General features: G+C 38.6%; 3 protein-coding genes across 7 annotated transcripts in view; 1 reads left to right on the top strand and 2 right to left on the bottom strand.

Annotated features, from left to right (window-relative positions):
- Positions 1 to 1,040, top strand: part of LOC110115779 (probable mitochondrial import inner membrane translocase subunit TIM21) — a 44,286-nt gene extending 43,246 nt beyond the window's left edge. For both annotated transcript variants that reach the window (XM_020849143.1, XM_020849144.1), the window contains one exon: positions 400 to 1,040. In XM_020849143.1, the coding sequence (XP_020704802.1) occupies positions 400 to 558 (159 nt within the window). In that variant the 3' untranslated portion in view covers positions 559 to 1,040. The remainder of the gene's footprint in view (positions 1 to 399) is intronic.
- Positions 1,041 to 1,588: 548 nt separating this feature from the next.
- Positions 1,589 to 4,568, bottom strand: LOC110115797 (photosynthetic NDH subunit of subcomplex B 3, chloroplastic). 4 transcript variants are annotated; one of them, XM_028700285.1, is made up of 6 exons: positions 4,296 to 4,568; positions 4,106 to 4,190; positions 2,592 to 2,617; positions 2,376 to 2,432; positions 2,013 to 2,064; positions 1,589 to 1,840 (listed from the first exon to the last, which is right to left on the bottom strand). In XM_028700285.1, the coding sequence occupies exons 1-6, from the start codon at positions 4,482 to 4,484 to the stop codon at positions 1,644 to 1,646; spliced, it is 606 nt and encodes a 201-aa protein (XP_028556118.1). In that variant the 5' UTR covers positions 4,485 to 4,568; the 3' UTR covers positions 1,589 to 1,643. The 4 variants fall into 4 exon arrangements, 1 of the variants encoding a protein (XP_028556118.1); XR_003702828.1 differs by lacking the exons at positions 1,589 to 1,840; positions 2,013 to 2,064; positions 2,592 to 2,617; positions 4,106 to 4,190 and having other exon boundaries at positions 2,352 to 2,447; XR_003702829.1 differs by lacking the exons at positions 1,589 to 1,840; positions 2,013 to 2,064; positions 2,592 to 2,617; positions 4,106 to 4,190 and having other exon boundaries at positions 2,352 to 2,432.
- A 1,022-nt stretch (positions 4,569 to 5,590) lies between these two features.
- LOC110115796 lies at positions 5,591 to 10,068 on the bottom strand. Its single transcript, XM_020849166.1, has 3 exons — positions 8,967 to 10,068; positions 6,834 to 8,835; positions 5,591 to 6,326 (listed from the first exon to the last, which is right to left on the bottom strand). The coding sequence occupies exons 1-3, from the start codon at positions 10,066 to 10,068 to the stop codon at positions 5,591 to 5,593; spliced, it is 3,840 nt and encodes a 1,279-aa protein (XP_020704825.1).
- Positions 10,069 to 16,852: the final 6,784 nt, after the last annotated feature.

Genomic DNA, 16,852 nt, shown 5'->3' with positions numbered 1-16,852 from the left:
ATTTTCGTTACCTTCAATTTGTTATTTGGGCATCCATCCACCAAGTGACTGAGGGTCCATTTGGTGCAGGTTTTTTATTATTTCGTTTTGCAAACCACTGTCATATTGCTACACTGTTGCTTGGGTACTATTTTTTCCTTCTGCTTTGCTGTGAGAAACAACTTGTTGCTAGGATATGGTAGTTCCATGAAAGCTGTTCTTCCACTTTCTCAGAAGTGAAAATTTAGATATTCATGGAAGCTTTGAAAAAAACTGTTTTCCTCTCAATAACTCTTATAATTATTTTTTAAATAACTACAACTGAACCAAATAAATCCTTAGCATGTTAACTGATAATGCCAACCATATCTTCAGTTTATTCTGCCATTTAAACATCTATGTGCCCATCTACAATTGCAGGTTAACTTTTACATCCGAGGCCCTCATGGAGCTGGAAAGGTGTTTGCTGAAATGTTCAAGGATAACTCAGACAAGCAATGGAGGTTCACGTATCTGATTGTGGAGATTATGTCGCCAACACATACGCAGCTAATGTTAGAATCCTATGTTCCAGCTTAGAATTTTGGGCACGGAGCAATTTACTTGCTCTCAATCCTAAATCCTAATGTTCTGCTAGAAAATTTGCAGAGGGCCAACGTAGAAATCTTATGTTCCAGCACAAGATTTTGTGCTTGCCCTCAATCCTAAATCTTAATGTTCTGCAAGAAAATGGAGGAAGGGCCGTTGAGCGCCAAGTCAGACTGTCTCTCTTTATATTATTTTTAGGTGCCTGTTCCAACCTTACCATAAAATTTCCTGCATATTTTCTTGAAGATGACCCTCATGCGACAAGCGTGCCAAATGTTTCTTGCAGAGATAAATTTTGAGCCCTATTTTCCAATAAAGCTTTTGATTGATTTGATATATTCTTGTACATTTTTGTTCAGAAAATAATGTAGAATTGATTGGTGTAGGATTGTCTGTCGGTAGCCATAATTGAACTGGAGATCCTGTGCATGGTCTGAGCTAGCCTTTCTTTTTAATATTTTAAAGATTGATTATGAGATGAAATTGTACTTGAGTAGCATATTATGAGATGAAATTTTATAACTTTTAGATTTATTTTGAGATCAGTCTGCCGCATAATTACAATTTCTATTATATTTACTGGAAAGTAAATTAACATATTTTTTATCTAAGTTAAGTCAGAATATTTCGGGACAAATTGTTTGATCTAAATTAATAAGAAGTAGCAATGAATTTTTACCATTCAAACAAAGTAGAATGCTAAACTATATGAAATAAACATATAACTCATTCAGTATGATTTCTTTTGAAATTGGAGCTAAATATTCACAAATATATACACTTAAAAAAAATCTGTTCCTTTTGAAGCAAGCTTTAACACTTTAACTTATGGCTGTTCTACAGTTGCGCAGTCACACAACTCTCCTTGGCCTATTGGTTGAGAGCTTAGGCTTCCAACTAAGAGGTTCAGGGTTCGAGTCTATGTGTATGCGTAGTGTGTGTGAGTTTGCCTTAAATGGCTTAAATGTCCCAAAAAAAAAAAAATAGTTGCGCAGTCTGTCACAGGAATAATTATTAGGTCAGGTGATCTGACGTAGCTTTACGTTCATACGTCAATGATATTTAGCCTCGTCTTTTTACTTTTTACCGCATGAATTACAACCTGCAAGTATATATACAGACATTAACCCAATTAAGTTTTTTTTTAATGAGTAAATAGGATTTAAGTGCACAATTTTATTATAATTAAGAACTGATACTTGTCCTCTTGAATCCTTGTCACCAACTGTGGTTTGGCATGCTAATCTCCATGTTCTTGGCTTCTGTAATTTCCATACGAATATAATCTTTCTATTAGTGAGGTACTGAGAATATTAAAGAATAAGCATCATATTTAAAAAAATAATAAAATTTTATTATTATTTTCAATGTAATGACAAAATCAACATAGCAAGCAAGCAGGTCATCAAATGGACTCAATTAAAAGCAATGAATGTAAAAAGAAATTTCCTTCTCCTTATCAGTGCGCGAACTCAGCAACTTCGTTCCCTCAACAACCTGCATGCATGCTTTCATAAAGTTCGCTCAACTAAATTTTTAATTTTGTTGAAGTCCCAAAATAAATTTGAATGTCTTAAAAATTTATTCCATATATATGTTTTGCCACAAACACAGAATACGAAGCAAACTAAAGTTTTTCTGTGCCGATGAAAATGTTTTTTTTTTTTTTGGATAGTCAGGGGATTCGAGCCCCAGTGAGGAGAGGAATTTCTTCCATCCACCACTCGACCACGAACCCGACATCGCCGGAGGAATTTCTTCCATCCAACACTCGACCGCAAACCCGCCGATCGAAATGTAAGTTGCACCTCTACAAGACAAGTCCCACAAGTGCCAAATCCAGCGCAGTTGGAAAGCGGTGCATCCTGCAACCATTCACACTATTAAATCAGTCAGCAGTGATCTCTGCAACAAATCTATAGAAAGATGATTTTTTTGAGAATTTTTTTCTTGGGAAAAGAGAAATATATATATATGCTCCAACTCAATAAGGAGCTGAAAGATCTGTACACAATTGTACGTACATAGGGGCCATAGAGATCAATGTAGGTGTTGCGGGCTAGGATATTCACGATGGTAGAATGAGTAAATTTCTCTTATTAGTAATGCACAAATATCCGGCACACAAACAGATGAAAGAGAGAGAGTGCAGCATTTATAAGAGACACTAAAGTTTTTACGTGGAAACCCTTGAAAAAGGGGAAACCATGGGGCCTGACCCAATTTGAAAGAATCCACTAGTATTTGTAACTGATTACAAATGAGGCCCTTCTTCGAGAGAAAGCATTGGCTTGATGTCACAAATGTACATCATATGGAGCGCATCAACAAAGATATGTTCATTTGGTTAGCAAGACCATAGTCGGTAAGACAAAGGTCGAAAAGATTGTAGCTGGCGACAGAAGTTGGAAGGATTGCAGTCAGTAGGAGATAGGGGTCAAAAAAATCGTTTTCTGACGAGGGAGGTCAGAAGGACCGTAGTCGGCAGAAGATGGGGGTCAAAAAGTCTGTTGTCTGGCGAGGGAGGTCACCTTAGTAGTAGGGCTGTACTTCGGCAGAACTCCAGGCATCAGATGGTGGTCCGACAGAAGTTCGGGCCTTAGGTGGTGGTCCGGGAGAAGTTCGGGCCTCATGTGGTGGTACGGTAGAAGTCCGAACCTCAGGGGGTGGTCTTGCTGATCTCCATTGTCAGACGGTGATCCGGCGGAAGTCTGGCGTCAAGTAGAGATACGACAGAACTCTAGCAACAGGCAGTGGCTCGACAATGTTTCAACCACACTTCGATGTCAGGTGGTGGTCCAAAGGCACTCCGGCGTCAGGCGGTGCTCTGGCAGTGACACTTCAGCTTCATGGGGCACTCCGACTTCTGGTGGCAGTTCGACGTCCTTGGATGGTCTGGTGATGGTGCGACAAAACTCCCTAGCGGTGGTGCGGCAGAACTCCCCCGGTGGTGCGACAAAACTCCGGCGGTGGTCGAGGAAGAGCTAGGCAGCTGGAGCTTTCTTCCTTCTCTCTCTTCTTCTCTCTTGACTCTTTCTCCCTTTTCAAGAAAAAATAAGGCTCTATTTATAGAATTCTTTAGTAGCATGACTTATAAATAAGTGGAAGACTAATTAAGGGTAAATTGGGAGTGATTCGGATGGACAGCCGATCTTGATTCCTACAATCAAGTACCATTCAATGGACTTTTGACTATCTTAATAATACAAGAATTTGATAATATTGGGCTCGTTGAATTCGGCTCGTCGAGCTGCTCGATTCGACTATAAGCATGTCATGATTGAAGATCGTTTGGTAACCCAAATTGTGATTTTATCCTTCCAAAAGTGCTTCGAGTATTTGATTTGGACTCATTGGGGCTCGGATTGGGTAGATTTTGGTGTTGTTGGGTTCGTGTTTCCGAGACGCTCAATTCAACTGTAAGTTTGTTAAAATCAGAATTCAGATGGTCTCCGATTTAATTTTGGAAGCTTTCAATTCAATTTTGCATCGATATTTGTGCCCGATCAATATTATTTTTTGATGATATATCAGTAGGCATCGAGCATGATATCCCTAAGACTCTTGCCGCTGGCAGCCGAACGTATCCCGATGTCCGGTGTTCCATCTGGAAGAAGCCTTGGCTTTAAATTATCAATGGTTGAAACAATTAATTAATTAATTAATTAAGTGCACGCTAATTAATCAGTTAAGTAAGTTACTAAAAGCTAAGAGGTTATATAACATACACTAACAAAAGCAAAGTCCATCGAGGGAGGCTCTTCTTGCTCACCGGCGGCCACCTTCTCCGCGGCGCAGAGCCTTCTGAGCCGAGGAAACAGTAGTAGGTTGGTCTGCTTCTTCTGAAGTGGAAGTCGAAGAAAACAACTTTGGCTGATGAGATGAGAATTCAGCTGAAGAAGAGTACAAATATTCATTTTTTTTAAACAGATTACAGAGAGACCACGAAGAAGAAGATGATGATAGTTGTTTTTTATATCTTTCTGTGGCCATCGTTTCTTTCTCCGTATCCTGATCAATCCATAGTTATTTGAGTATGAATTGGGTGCTTGAGCCGGTCGAACCGGGTTTAATTTGCTAGCAACATGCGGGCCAACTCAATCAGATCGAATCAAAGCCGTACGTGCAACTGGCCACTGATATTAATTGCTATTCAGGTAATGGACGGTGATGATGCGCGTTGTCCAACACATAATTTTTTGGGAAAACCCGGGGCAAGAGCCCATATATTAGAAAATAAGGTTCAAATTACAAGTAACCTGTAGAAAAGGAAAGCAAATCTAATACAAAATTACACAAAGATTATAGCAAAAACAAAGATGAAAAAGGCAATCCGAAGACTCGGAAAGAAAACGCTGTCTCATTCATCATAAGAATTCAATGAATCGATCCAACAGAAGCAGGCGGTGGAACCGGTTGCCCACAAAACCTGAGGAAGCTGAAAAAAAGATCCCCGCAAAACTGGCCATCACAGTACCATCCAGCCTGCCCAAACTAGGCACAAAAACGAGCCAGGTTGCCAAGACAGCCATCCATAGCTCGGAGAGACAGTCCATACTCATCATTGTCTGATTGCCGGAAATCCACCAAAGTATTGCAGGCATAGTCTTTGTGTTAAACCCGTGAGAGATACTGAAAATTTTCCACAAACTAGCTGGAATGTGAGCACCAAACAAAACGGCCACATTCCCAAAAATTCCCAACCTGGGTCTGAAAAAAACATGAAAACCGCCAAAAAGAACCTGATCCTTCAAATCATAAGAGAATGGAAGAGAAGAAGCTAAACCAAAAGTATCATCTCCAGTGAATAGAATGATATAAAATCTCCAGCACAAGCTAAAAGGAATCCCAATTAAATTCCCGTAAATCTTTGCAGCAAATGATTTCTGTCTTTCCATTTTGATGTTTTAACTCTAACAGCCGATGAGATGTTAGAAATCATCTTAACCACATTAATTCTAACATTAGAGAAGCGGCGGTTGTTACGTTCCCTCCAGATGTGGTAAATAACACAGCTTATAGTTCAAAGGCAGAAATCTTTTTCCGTTTTGTTATACAAAACAGAATTTTCTATGAAGTCATACGTTTGGGATAAATTGGGTCTAAGTAAAAAGCAATTAAAATCAGGCAATATAGACTTGAGAATAAAGAAGGAGAAATCACAGGTAAAGAATAAATGATAATGGTTCACCAGCATTCCCGAGCATAAAGAGCAGTTTTGAGGCACCTGTATACCCTGAATAAGAAGGTTATCCGCCGTTTTCAGTTTTCCCAGCCTGGCCATCCAGGCAAACCAAGCATATTTAAGAGTGTGTTTCTTATGCCAAATCGCATTACACCAATCCACATTAGGAATAGACGAATGGTAAACTTCAACAAAGTTTTTGAAAAGCCATTTGGAAGAACCATGCCATAAAACCTCATTCATTCCTTTGTTATGCACAGCCAGAATATTCTCCCTTATACCCAATGGAATAGAGCTGGGAAGGTGCCAGGTATCATTAAAATAAAAATCTTTCACCAGAGAGGCATCGTCAGCAAAAGAAGCCTCTTCGATAAAGTGCCCATGAAGCCAGGGATCCCACAGAAATGAAAATTCACTGAACTTAGACACAAAGAATTGAATCTCAGATTGGATCTTAAAAGCAGTAGTGGAGATTTTCTTCCAGTAGTTAGAAGCTGAAAGGGGCCAAGGTTTCCACGGAGATATGAATTTTGCTTTATACCAACGGCTGAGGAGATTTTTAGAGTTATAAAATCTGCAAATAATAGAGCAAGAAATACCAAAATAGAGAGCCTCAATCGAAGGGATACCTAACCCTCCCTTAGCTTTAGGTAGTGTAACATTTGACCAGGAAATAAGATGAAGCTTCCTCTCCACCAAATTGTTATGAAATAAAAATTTTGAGCAAAGTTTGTTGATAGAGGCACAACAACCTTTGGGTATAATGGATCCTCTAATCCAATAAGCAATTGTGTTGGAGATAGTGAATTTAAGGAATTGTACCCTACCTGCAAAAGAGAGAAACTTGTTTTTCCAACCTTCAAGTAGAGCAAAAATTCTGCTCAGTAGAGGTTGGAAGTGAGAGGCTTTAAGTTTTTTTGTGGAAATGGGGATACCCAAATAAGTTAAGTGAGGATTGATATTATGAATATCAAGTACCTCACAAAACCTTTGATTTTGTGGGCCTTGATGAGAGAATATAATAGCACTCTTAATGGTATTAATATGTAGACCAGATAATGAGCCAAAATCCTGTAAGCACCTATTCAGATGCCTAGCATTTTCAATAGTAGCCTCCCCAACCACCAAGAGGTCATCCGCATACATCAAATGGCTGATTTGGACATCCTTACATTTAATACCTTTGAAATTATGAGAATCAGAAAGAGTTTGGGATAAACCATCCATGGCAACGCAGAAAAGGAGGGGGGACAAGGGACATCCTTGTCGTAAACCCGAGCTAGATTTAAAGAAGCCTTCGAGGGAACCATTTAAACAAATGGAGAAATGAACATCACTTATGCACCCTTTAATCCAACCAACAAAGACTTCAGGGAAGCCTTTTTGCAAAAGTCTAGCAATGATGTATTCTCTAGAGACAGTGTCAAAAGCCTTTCTGATATCTAGCTTCGCACAAAATTTTTTTGTGGAGCCTTTAAAATCTCTTAGAATCTCTGCAGCAAGAATAATGTTATCCGTAGAACATCTAGTAGTGATAAAACCAGATTGGCTATCATGAATGATGTGGGGAAGAACAACTTTTAGTCTATTGGAAAGGACTTTTGCCACAATTTTGTATAGAACATTGCAGAGAGAAATAGGGCGGAAATCATTGATGTTTGTAGCATGAGAGCATTTAGGAATTAAAGCAATGGCTGTAGCTTTAACACCTCTAGGAAGAGAGCCCGTAACAAAAAAATTATTAACAGCATTAAACACTTGCAAGCCAATGAGATGCCATGATTTTCTATAGAATGCATAAGTGAAACCATCCGGGCCAGGTGCAGTATTTTCATTCCCATCAAAAACCGCCTTTTTAACTTCCTCAAACGATAAAGGAGACACCAACATGCCATAAAAATGAGGAGGAACCATATTACCTGTAGGAATATTGAAAGGCAAAACAGGAGTAGTATGGCTAGAGTTAAAAAGGCTCTCAAAGTGCTTGATAATAGCTTTAGAAATGTCACTGAAAGTAATAAAATGTCCCTCTGAAGTAACAATCTCCTTGATACAGTTTTTATTGTTTCTACTTCTAATTTTTGCAAACAAAAAACCAAGGTCATCTTCTCCTTTGGTAAGCCATAATACTTTGGCTCTTTGGGCTAACCAAGAAGTCCAATTAGCCTGAAAAGAAGCCAACTCTTCATTAATTTTCTTCAGGTTATGATTTAACTCCACATCTAGCGGATTAGCTTGCAGCTCCGCCAAGCATTGATGTTGTTTGCTCTTAATTTCTAACAAAGCATTAGAAAGAAAAGAAGAGGAAGACCAATTTCTATTTTTGAAAGCCCTTTTAAGCATTTGCAAACTATGATAGAAAGATGCCATAGGACTTCTAGCCGATCTAGAAGCAAAAGCCTCCAAAACATCATCCCAGTAACCCTCCATGTTGATCCAGTAATTTTTAAACATAAATCTGACAGATATCGGCTTATCATGAGTGGAGTTGAATATTAGAGGTGAATGGTCAGAGCCAAGATGTGATTCTACAGTGTAGTAAGCAGTAGGCAAAAAATCCAATAAGGCATTGTTAACCAAAACTCTATCAAGTTTAATGTGAATAGGATTGTCCGCTCTCTGGTTGTACCAAGTGAAAAAGAGACCCGTGGAGGAAAGATCCTGAACCCCACAATTAAAGATCATGCTATTAAGTTCTCCCAATCTGCCATTGGAAGACATGGTGCCCCCAGCTTTCTCAGTTTCATATCTGTAACAGTTAAAGTCTCCCATTATGACCCACGGATGGTCCAGAGGCGGAGATGAGGAAGTAAGAGACTCCCATAGATGTTTTCGGTCCTCCACAGCATTGGAGGCATAAATCACTGAGAGGAAGACCGGTGGGAAAGATCCCACCGAAAGAATACTATGAATGAATTGGGAAGAGGAGGAAATTGGCTTAAAGGAGAATACCGAGCTATCCCACTTAATCCAAATCCTACCCAACGCAGAATCCCCAAAATTATGATAGTTGCCTTCATTCTCAAAGAGGCGATGAGAACGTAAAAACCAAGGATCCGTAGCAGAGGAAGGAGAAATCTTGGCTTCCAAAACACATAACAATTTAAGATCATGAGAACTAATCAAAGATTTGCACAAACTCACTTTTTCCGGGTTATTAAAACCCCGAACATTCTAACTAGCAAGTTTAGGGAGATACATTAAGAACTTTGACCTTTGGCCTTCTTGGCCGACTTTCCTTTCGACTGTTTGGGCTTAGTAGGAGTTTTAACTTTGTCAGATGAAGATCTGGTATTGTGTTGGTTCTTATCAGTTTTGCTCGTTTGTCCGGGATCATCAACAGAAATCGAAACGGAAGCAGATTCGGATTCAGAGACGGATTCAATAGTTTCAGCTATATGATTGTCATCCTCTTGCAAGGAGGCAAACTTATTAAGAAGTGGGATTTTGGGTGGTAGCAATGGTTTAGGAGAAGCGTGCTGTATGGGAGAGGAAGAATCCTTGGTGGGCGAGTTTAGGTTCGTGATTGGGTTAGTTTTAGAAGCAGATGGCAGAGAGACATTAGTTTGATTGGCTTGTGACTGAACCAAAATAGGAGTTTGAGAAGCCAGTAATAAATCAGTATGATTAGCCTGGGGCTGAACTAGAGGGGGCGGATTGGATACCACAGCAGTGGAGGGAAGGGGTTTATCAACTATGTTTTTGGATTGGGGGGGAGGTCTGTTTGAAGGGGATCTATGGGGTCGAGAAGAATGGTGCCTGGAGGTGCTGCGACCCCGATTTCTCGGAGGTTGAGGTGGAAGGACTGGTTTAGGATTTGGATTCTTGGGACAGAGAGAGAATGGGTGAATAAACGAGCCACAGCCTTCACATTTGTCTGGTTTCCAATCATATAAAACTTTTAAAACTAAATCCTCACCTTCAATTTCTAGCGGGATTTCTTCAGGTAAAGCAGAATCCTTTGAGATAAGTACACATACCCTGGCATACGTCAACCGAGAATGGTTAGCAGTGAGAGTATCGACAGAAATTGGAACGTTAACGTAGCTTGCAATTTTGGAGATTCCAGTTGGAGTCCAGAGGACAAGAGGAAAATCAACAATTTTGATCCAAATCGGAATTGGGGCTGCCTCGTCGCGTTTTGGCTTGAATTTAGGAGACCATCGTTGCAAGATAAACGGTTTCCCCAGCAAAAACCAGGGGCCACCCGAAAGGACCATTTCCATATCTTCCGCAGTAGAAAACTTCAGTAGAAAAAATCCATCAGCAAGTGAGAGAAGAGTCATGGAACCTTTAAGTATCCACAGCTTCTGCATAGCTTTAAGAAGTCTCTCATAGTAAGGGCGGGGCCCTAATGAGTAACCAATCAAGGTCAAAGTCTAGATGGTCTTCCCTTCGGACAAATCATCAGCTTTGAAGGAAAGCTTTTAAGCTGGGTTGTAGAACGTTACCGGGAAGTTGGCTGGCTTGGAGGAAGAAGCCGATACATTGGCTGCATAAGAAAGACCCCCAGGATTCGGGCCTAGAACAGAGGATGATGGGAGCGGGGGGAAAACAGGAGAAGAAGCGGCCATCTTGGGAGGGAGAAGCCCTCCCAAGCAACGGCGAAGAGAGGAACCCTAAGCGGCGCAAACCCTAGCAGAGCGAAAAATCTTCTCCCACTCGCGCGAAAATTGTGCCCTTTAATATTAAGTCCTATTTCAACACATAATCAAAACACCAGTATTAAGGGAATTTTTTTTTTTACTCCATTAGGGGAATTCAACATGAGTCGCATGTAGGAGGAAAAATTTCGCTTAACCAATGAGCTGCACGCACAATCTCGATATTAAGAATTCACATTCAAGTTTATTGGATAGCTTTCTCATTGATTTTTATAAATTTTTTTTATAATTTTTATTTAAAGAAAATTATTTTAAAAAATAATAAAAAAAATTATTTATCTTATTGTTTCTTACCATAACTTTTTACTATAAAAATTTTAATCATTATACTGAAAAACTATTTTTTAAGTAGTTAAAAAGCCACACATGCTTTATGATTACTCTCCGCATCCGAAGCTAGGGATCCTCAACGTTCGGAGCTAGGACTTTTCCGCCCCGCTATGCCTGGGCTTCTCCAGGTGGTTTTTCTCCGGCAACGCCCCGCCGTTGCCGCATCTCTAGTTTTAGGAAAGTTCTTTCCTCCCTTTTGGTTTTCTTTTTGTTATTTTTTGTTTGTTTTCTGCTTCGTTCCCATCGGCCCTTCGTGGCCTGAATGGTGACGAATCGGTTCTTGGATCTTAGTTTTTTGGATGGATCCAAGAAGTCGTGTTCTTTCTTGGATGCTTTGTCTGTTTCTGCATCGGATGTTTGTTTTTCGGTTATCAAAATGACTACCTATCGCGGTTTACCAGCTATGTGGATTTCAGAGGAGGAGATTATTTCGTTGGCGGCACCCTTCCAGTTTGTCTTACTTGATTTTTTTCCTTCCCGTCCTCCTAGATTGGATACCATATGTAGTTTTTTTTTTTCAATCTTAAGTTATCCGCTAATTTCTCTATAACCTTGTTTGACTGCTTTGGATGTTTTATTAGGATAACCATGCAGGAGTCCGAGTCTAAATTTTCTTTTTCATAATGTAATTTGATGTAATTCATTGAGTTGTGAAAGTATTTAAAAGTCTGTCATTTCAAATACTTAGTACACAAAGCGAATAAGAAAGGCCCCCTCTCATGTGATAATTTAATTGACTAGTGGCCTGAATTATAGCAGGGTTTTCTGCCACCATTCTTACCTTGTTTATAATTGCTACATGAAAGTTATCAAATGGTTTCCTTCCATTGATATAGGTGTTGAATCCCCTATTATTTCCATTTAGATTTCCTTCCCTATTTTACGGCCTCATTTATTCGCTCCATAAATCCTTCATGCGTTGGGTTCTTTTTTTTAACGCCACCTCCGTTGGTTCTCGACCCTCTCTAACGCGTCTTTGTTGAACTGGACATCACTAAAAACTATCCGGATAAAGTGCGGCTTGGTCTTGATAAGTTGGGTTACATCCAAACTATGCAAATTAAGCCTTTCGTGATATCTGTAAAGCTTTTGGGCATGGGAGGGGGGAGTGTCGAACCTTGTCCTCTGTCACCGTTTATGCTACTTCTATGAATCCTCTTAACTTGCTTATGAATGAAACTTATGCTGTGAAAAATGTTGTTAGTGATGAAAATGTTGTTGTTTCATCTAATATGTTGGGTCATGTTAAGTCTTTAATTGATGTTCTTAATTTGGTGAATAATGTGGTGGAGGCAACTGGGGTTGTTGTTCCTCCCTTGGGTATTTCTGATGGTGGGTCTCCCGTTGCTCTAGTGGTTCCGGTTGTTGATTTGGTTGCGCCGGTTGATGTGTTTGATCCTCCTAACCAATATGTAAATGAAATTGAGGTGATGTTGTCTATTGATGTGCCGGTAGTACCTTCTTCTGGTAATTTTATGGACGGGGTTGATGTTTCTGATGTTCCTTCCGGTGGCTTACTAGTCCTATCGTATCCCCTGACTCTAATGTTGATGTTAATAATGGTGAAACTGGATTTTCTGATGATGATATTTCTCTGGATCCTGGAAACAATGGTGTTCCATATGCGGGTGGGTTTTTGACTCTTTATTAATGTGATGTGGGTGCTACTGCTTCTGCTCTTAAGGGTGATGGTCATATGGTGGGAAATGGGGGAATGGTTGATGTTCTCATTTCAGTTATTTCTAATTACGCCGTGCTTATTCACCTAACTTGCAATGTGAGGGATCATGAGGTCATACATGGTGATTGGTTGAATGATGAATTTTTCTCAACTGCTAGAGAAGAATTTGATGATAATTATTTAGATTCTATGGACAATTTTGATCTAAGTATTCTTTAAATTGCCAATGTTGATCTTCCTCTTAAAAAAAGTTAGAAGAAAAAATATAAATCAAAGAAAAAAAATGAATTTCCATCCGGATTCAGAAAAGTTGTTGTATTTTCTTCTTTGTCAATGGTGTCCTCTTCTACTGATTGCGATATGCTTTGCCGATTTTTTTTTTTTGTTGTTTGGTGGTTGATTCAGGGCAATGATGATGAGGCTTTGGTGTACTAACTCTTGGGCCCAGCTTGTTGGCAATCTTGGTGGCCCTTTTGCGGTTGGGATTTGTGGCATTTCGCTCTTCATTTGTTGCCTCCAATGGATGGCCCTTGTTTGGCTTGATGGTGGGTGTGCGTTGCCTCCTAAGTCTGGATCTTCATATATGCTTATTTTGTACTTTGATTTTCACTTTGTTTTGTGGTTTGGTTTGCCGGCTAATTAGGATTCTCTTTCCTCTTGTATTGTTGCTCTTGGGAGCTTTAGCGAGCCCTATGTTTGTTTTGTACTTGTATCTTTTTATTGTTTGACATGAAGGCCTTTTGGGTTAAAACAAAAGTAGTAAAAAGCCGTCCCAAATGAAGCCTTAGGACGAGTTTCTTAATGCTTTTTAAATTAACTTTGCAGTCCAAAATTTTTTTAAAGTAAAATTTTTATATTAAAAAACTGTTTAAAAAAAAAAAACATAAAAAAGTCATCCCAAACGAAGCCTAACATGATTTTAATAATTTAATTGACTTGAAGACTCACTTAAAATTTCAAAAAAAAATTTTTTTTTTTGAAATTTTTTATAGTATGGAATGTTCAATCAATTGATAATAATAATAATTAAAAAAAAAAGCCGATAAATATTGTTAGAAAGTGATTAAAGGCAAAGCTACTCTAATTTTTGAAATAAATTGCATAACAATAATAACAATAACAACAACTTCCTGTACATATCTCCAACCGACGCTTTGAATAGCTTTTAGTCTTGAAATGAATTAATATAAGTCTTCTGAGTTTGCTTTGAAGATATAAGTTCTGCTATTAATATGTTATTATAATATCATAATTATTGTACGCATAAAATATAATTAATATCTAATTAATTATAACAGCGAGCGAAGCGCAGTTACAGCTTAATTACCACTTAATTACAACTTAATTAATTTAAATGTTGTTAGGCCTTAAATTATTTTTTAAATCTCGGCGTAATTTCTCAGCTCGATGTGGAGACTTTCATAGTCAATATATATTTCAAACCTCCCGTTTGAAAAGTAATACAATAGAAATAAGAACCACAACACCAACATCAACTTTGTATCTCATTACACCATAGGCTAGGTCAACTACATGAATCTTTTTTCTCTATTATATCTTATATATTAAGAGTCAAATTTTCATTTAAATCTCATAAAATCGAGGAGCTATTATTCCGTGCGGACACTGGACGGGAAAGTCGTCCGGTTAAGCGCTTGGTACCGAGCGCGGGTACTGTGCATGGTACCAAGCACGGTACATTTTTTGAATGATGTGACACATTTTTATTGATCCTCAGATGCCTTCAGGACTCCACACAAAATAATAAATTCATAAAATAGGTCATTTCTAATAATTTCAGACCCCATTTTTTATAGGTATAACTCTACATTTTTTAACACAGGTTAAATTTATCACATATACTCTCCTAATCAGGTCATTAGAAGTAGGGGTGTCAATATTTGACACCACACTAAAACCCGACCCGAAAATTTCGGGTTGGACCCGACCTGGCTACCCGCGCGGCCTCCAAGGCTGCATGCGCCTTGCTAGAGTCTGCCCGTGCAGACGTTGCCGCTCGCCAGTCGCGCCCGCGTCAGAGTGCCTGGCCGCGTGCTTGCCTGGGTGTCTGAGTCCGCGCACCCGAGCGCCAGAGTCTGCGCGTCAACGTTCCGCCCGCCTGTGTTCTTGTGTCTAGTCGGGTCAACCCGACAACCTGACGGGTTGGGTCCGGATCTAAGTTTTCGACCTGTTTACCTACCCGGGTCGGGTTAGGGTCGACCCGATTGAACCCGGGTCAGTTCCAAGTTCGACCCGCCCGACCCGTGACTCAAAATTGACACCCTAATCGGAAGGCTAAAGACCCCTTATGAGTCCAAACCATCTAAAGTCACTCTTTCTAATATTATCTGTCACTGCCTGAATGAGAAAATTAGAATATTGCGTCAGGTAGTTAATGTAACGCATGGCAAATGATCATGACCGAAGAAATAAAAAAGATAAATTTATTTTGTTTACCGATGCTAGTTTGGCCATTTGCATTAATGAATATCCCAATCAAAATGTAATTTTGAATTTCACTCAAACAAAATTTAAATATTTATTTAAGAAAATGGAAGCACTATGCTCCCATTTATATGGATTTTTTACATGCTTTTAATGACCCTAAATTATATAATATGAAGACTTTTGACCATGTTTTAGTTCGGACTCATTGTTCAAATGAGGTTTAATGACCTCCATTTGGGATCCAAAATAAAAAGTCACGTCAATTCACTTTATTAGCATGACTACACACTAATAAGTCTCCACAAATGCATGCTAAAATACAAAGTAAGAGCGACAAAATGTCTACTAGTCTCTAATAATACTAATAATTATTATAATTATGATTATAGAGCTGTGTGAAAAATATTATAAAATATGTATTTAATATTTTTTATCGTTAATTTTATATATTTTTCTAGTTTATATGAAAAGAATATCTATGAGTATAAATAACGATTTAATCATTTTTTTATAAACGGCATGATCATTGTTGCGGGCTAGAATATATGAGGAGATAGAGTTAAATTTTTTTTCATCTAAGCCTTGTATAGATATCCATCACACAAACATAATAGAAAAGAAACATCATAATTTTACGTGGAAAACCTTGGAAAGAAAAAAACTACAAAGTCAAGCCTAGTTGAAAGGATTTAACTAGTGTTCGCTTAGATTATAAGTGGTTGACTCGTCCCTGAAATTAAGGACGATCATATTATAATAATCAACTCCCGGGTTGAAATTCAGTTACAAACGAAAATTGAGAATCTGACGGCATTTGGTGGTCGAGCGGAATTTGGCTCCAATTGATGGTTGATCGTGCAGAAATCCAGCACCAGTCAGCTATCGGCAAAACTTCGGTGTTAGTCGGCAGCCAGACAAAACTTCTGCTATAGTTGGCCGTCGGGCAGAACTCTGGCGTTAATCGGCGGTCGGGCAGAACTCTGACGCCAGTTGGAGGTCGAGCAAAACTCTGGCATCAGTCGGTAGCCGGATGGGAGTCCGACTATGGTTGAGGAGGAGTCTGGTGGCAAGAGAGCTCTCTTCATTCTCTTCCTTTTATTGCTTTTCTTCTTACTTCTTTGCTTCCTTATCTTTCCTTCTTGCTTGGGGTCCTCCCACTTGAGAAAAGAGGGGTCTACTTATAGTTTTATTAGAGTTGTATGACCAGTAAATAGGAGGAAGATCAAGGATAAATTAAGAGTTGTTTGAATTGACGGCTGATGTTGAATCCCTCAATCGTGGACCGTTTACTAGGCATTTGAATGTCTTAACAATATCATAATTTGACAATGTTGGGCTCGTTGGATCGTCTCGTCGAGCCGCTCGATTCAACTATAAGCATGTCACATTTGAAAATTGTTTGGTAATAAAAATTATAGATTGAATCTTCCAAACGCACTCTATGTCTTTGATTTGGACCAATTGGAGCTCGGATTGGGTTAAATTTGATGTCGTTGGGTTTGCATTTTTGAGACATTCAGTTCGACTGTAAGTTTGTTGAAATCAGAGTTTAGATGATTTCCAATTTAATTTTTGAAATTTACGGCCTGATTTTGCGTCGAGATTCGTGCCTGATCAAAATAGTTTTTTTTAATGATATAGCAATCATAATACAAAAAATAGTCATATTATTCCTTCTAAGAAATTACGATTATAAGGAAAAAAACATGTAATTTGAAGGGGGAAAATATAAATTTATATTTAAATTTGATGTGAGATCAAAATTATTAAATAGTATTTAATTTAGTATCATGATCATATATAAAAAAAAATAAAAATAAATTATTAGACTTTTCTGCACCAAAATTGTTTTTATTTTCAATTTTATAAATTAAATTGGTAGGACCTGTAAGCAACAATAACATGTTTCGACTTTATTGGAAAACACTGATGGATGAAAACAAATCACTATAATTTTTATAACATTTTATTATTATT

This window comes from Dendrobium catenatum, unplaced genomic scaffold (assembly GCF_001605985.2).
Source record: "Dendrobium catenatum unplaced genomic scaffold, ASM160598v2 fragScaff_scaffold_1482, whole genome shotgun sequence".
In the NCBI taxonomy this organism is placed as follows: Eukaryota; Viridiplantae; Streptophyta; class Magnoliopsida; order Asparagales; family Orchidaceae; genus Dendrobium; species Dendrobium catenatum.
The sequence above is the reverse complement of the archived record's forward strand: the minus strand, read 5'-3'. Positions and strand labels throughout refer to the sequence as shown.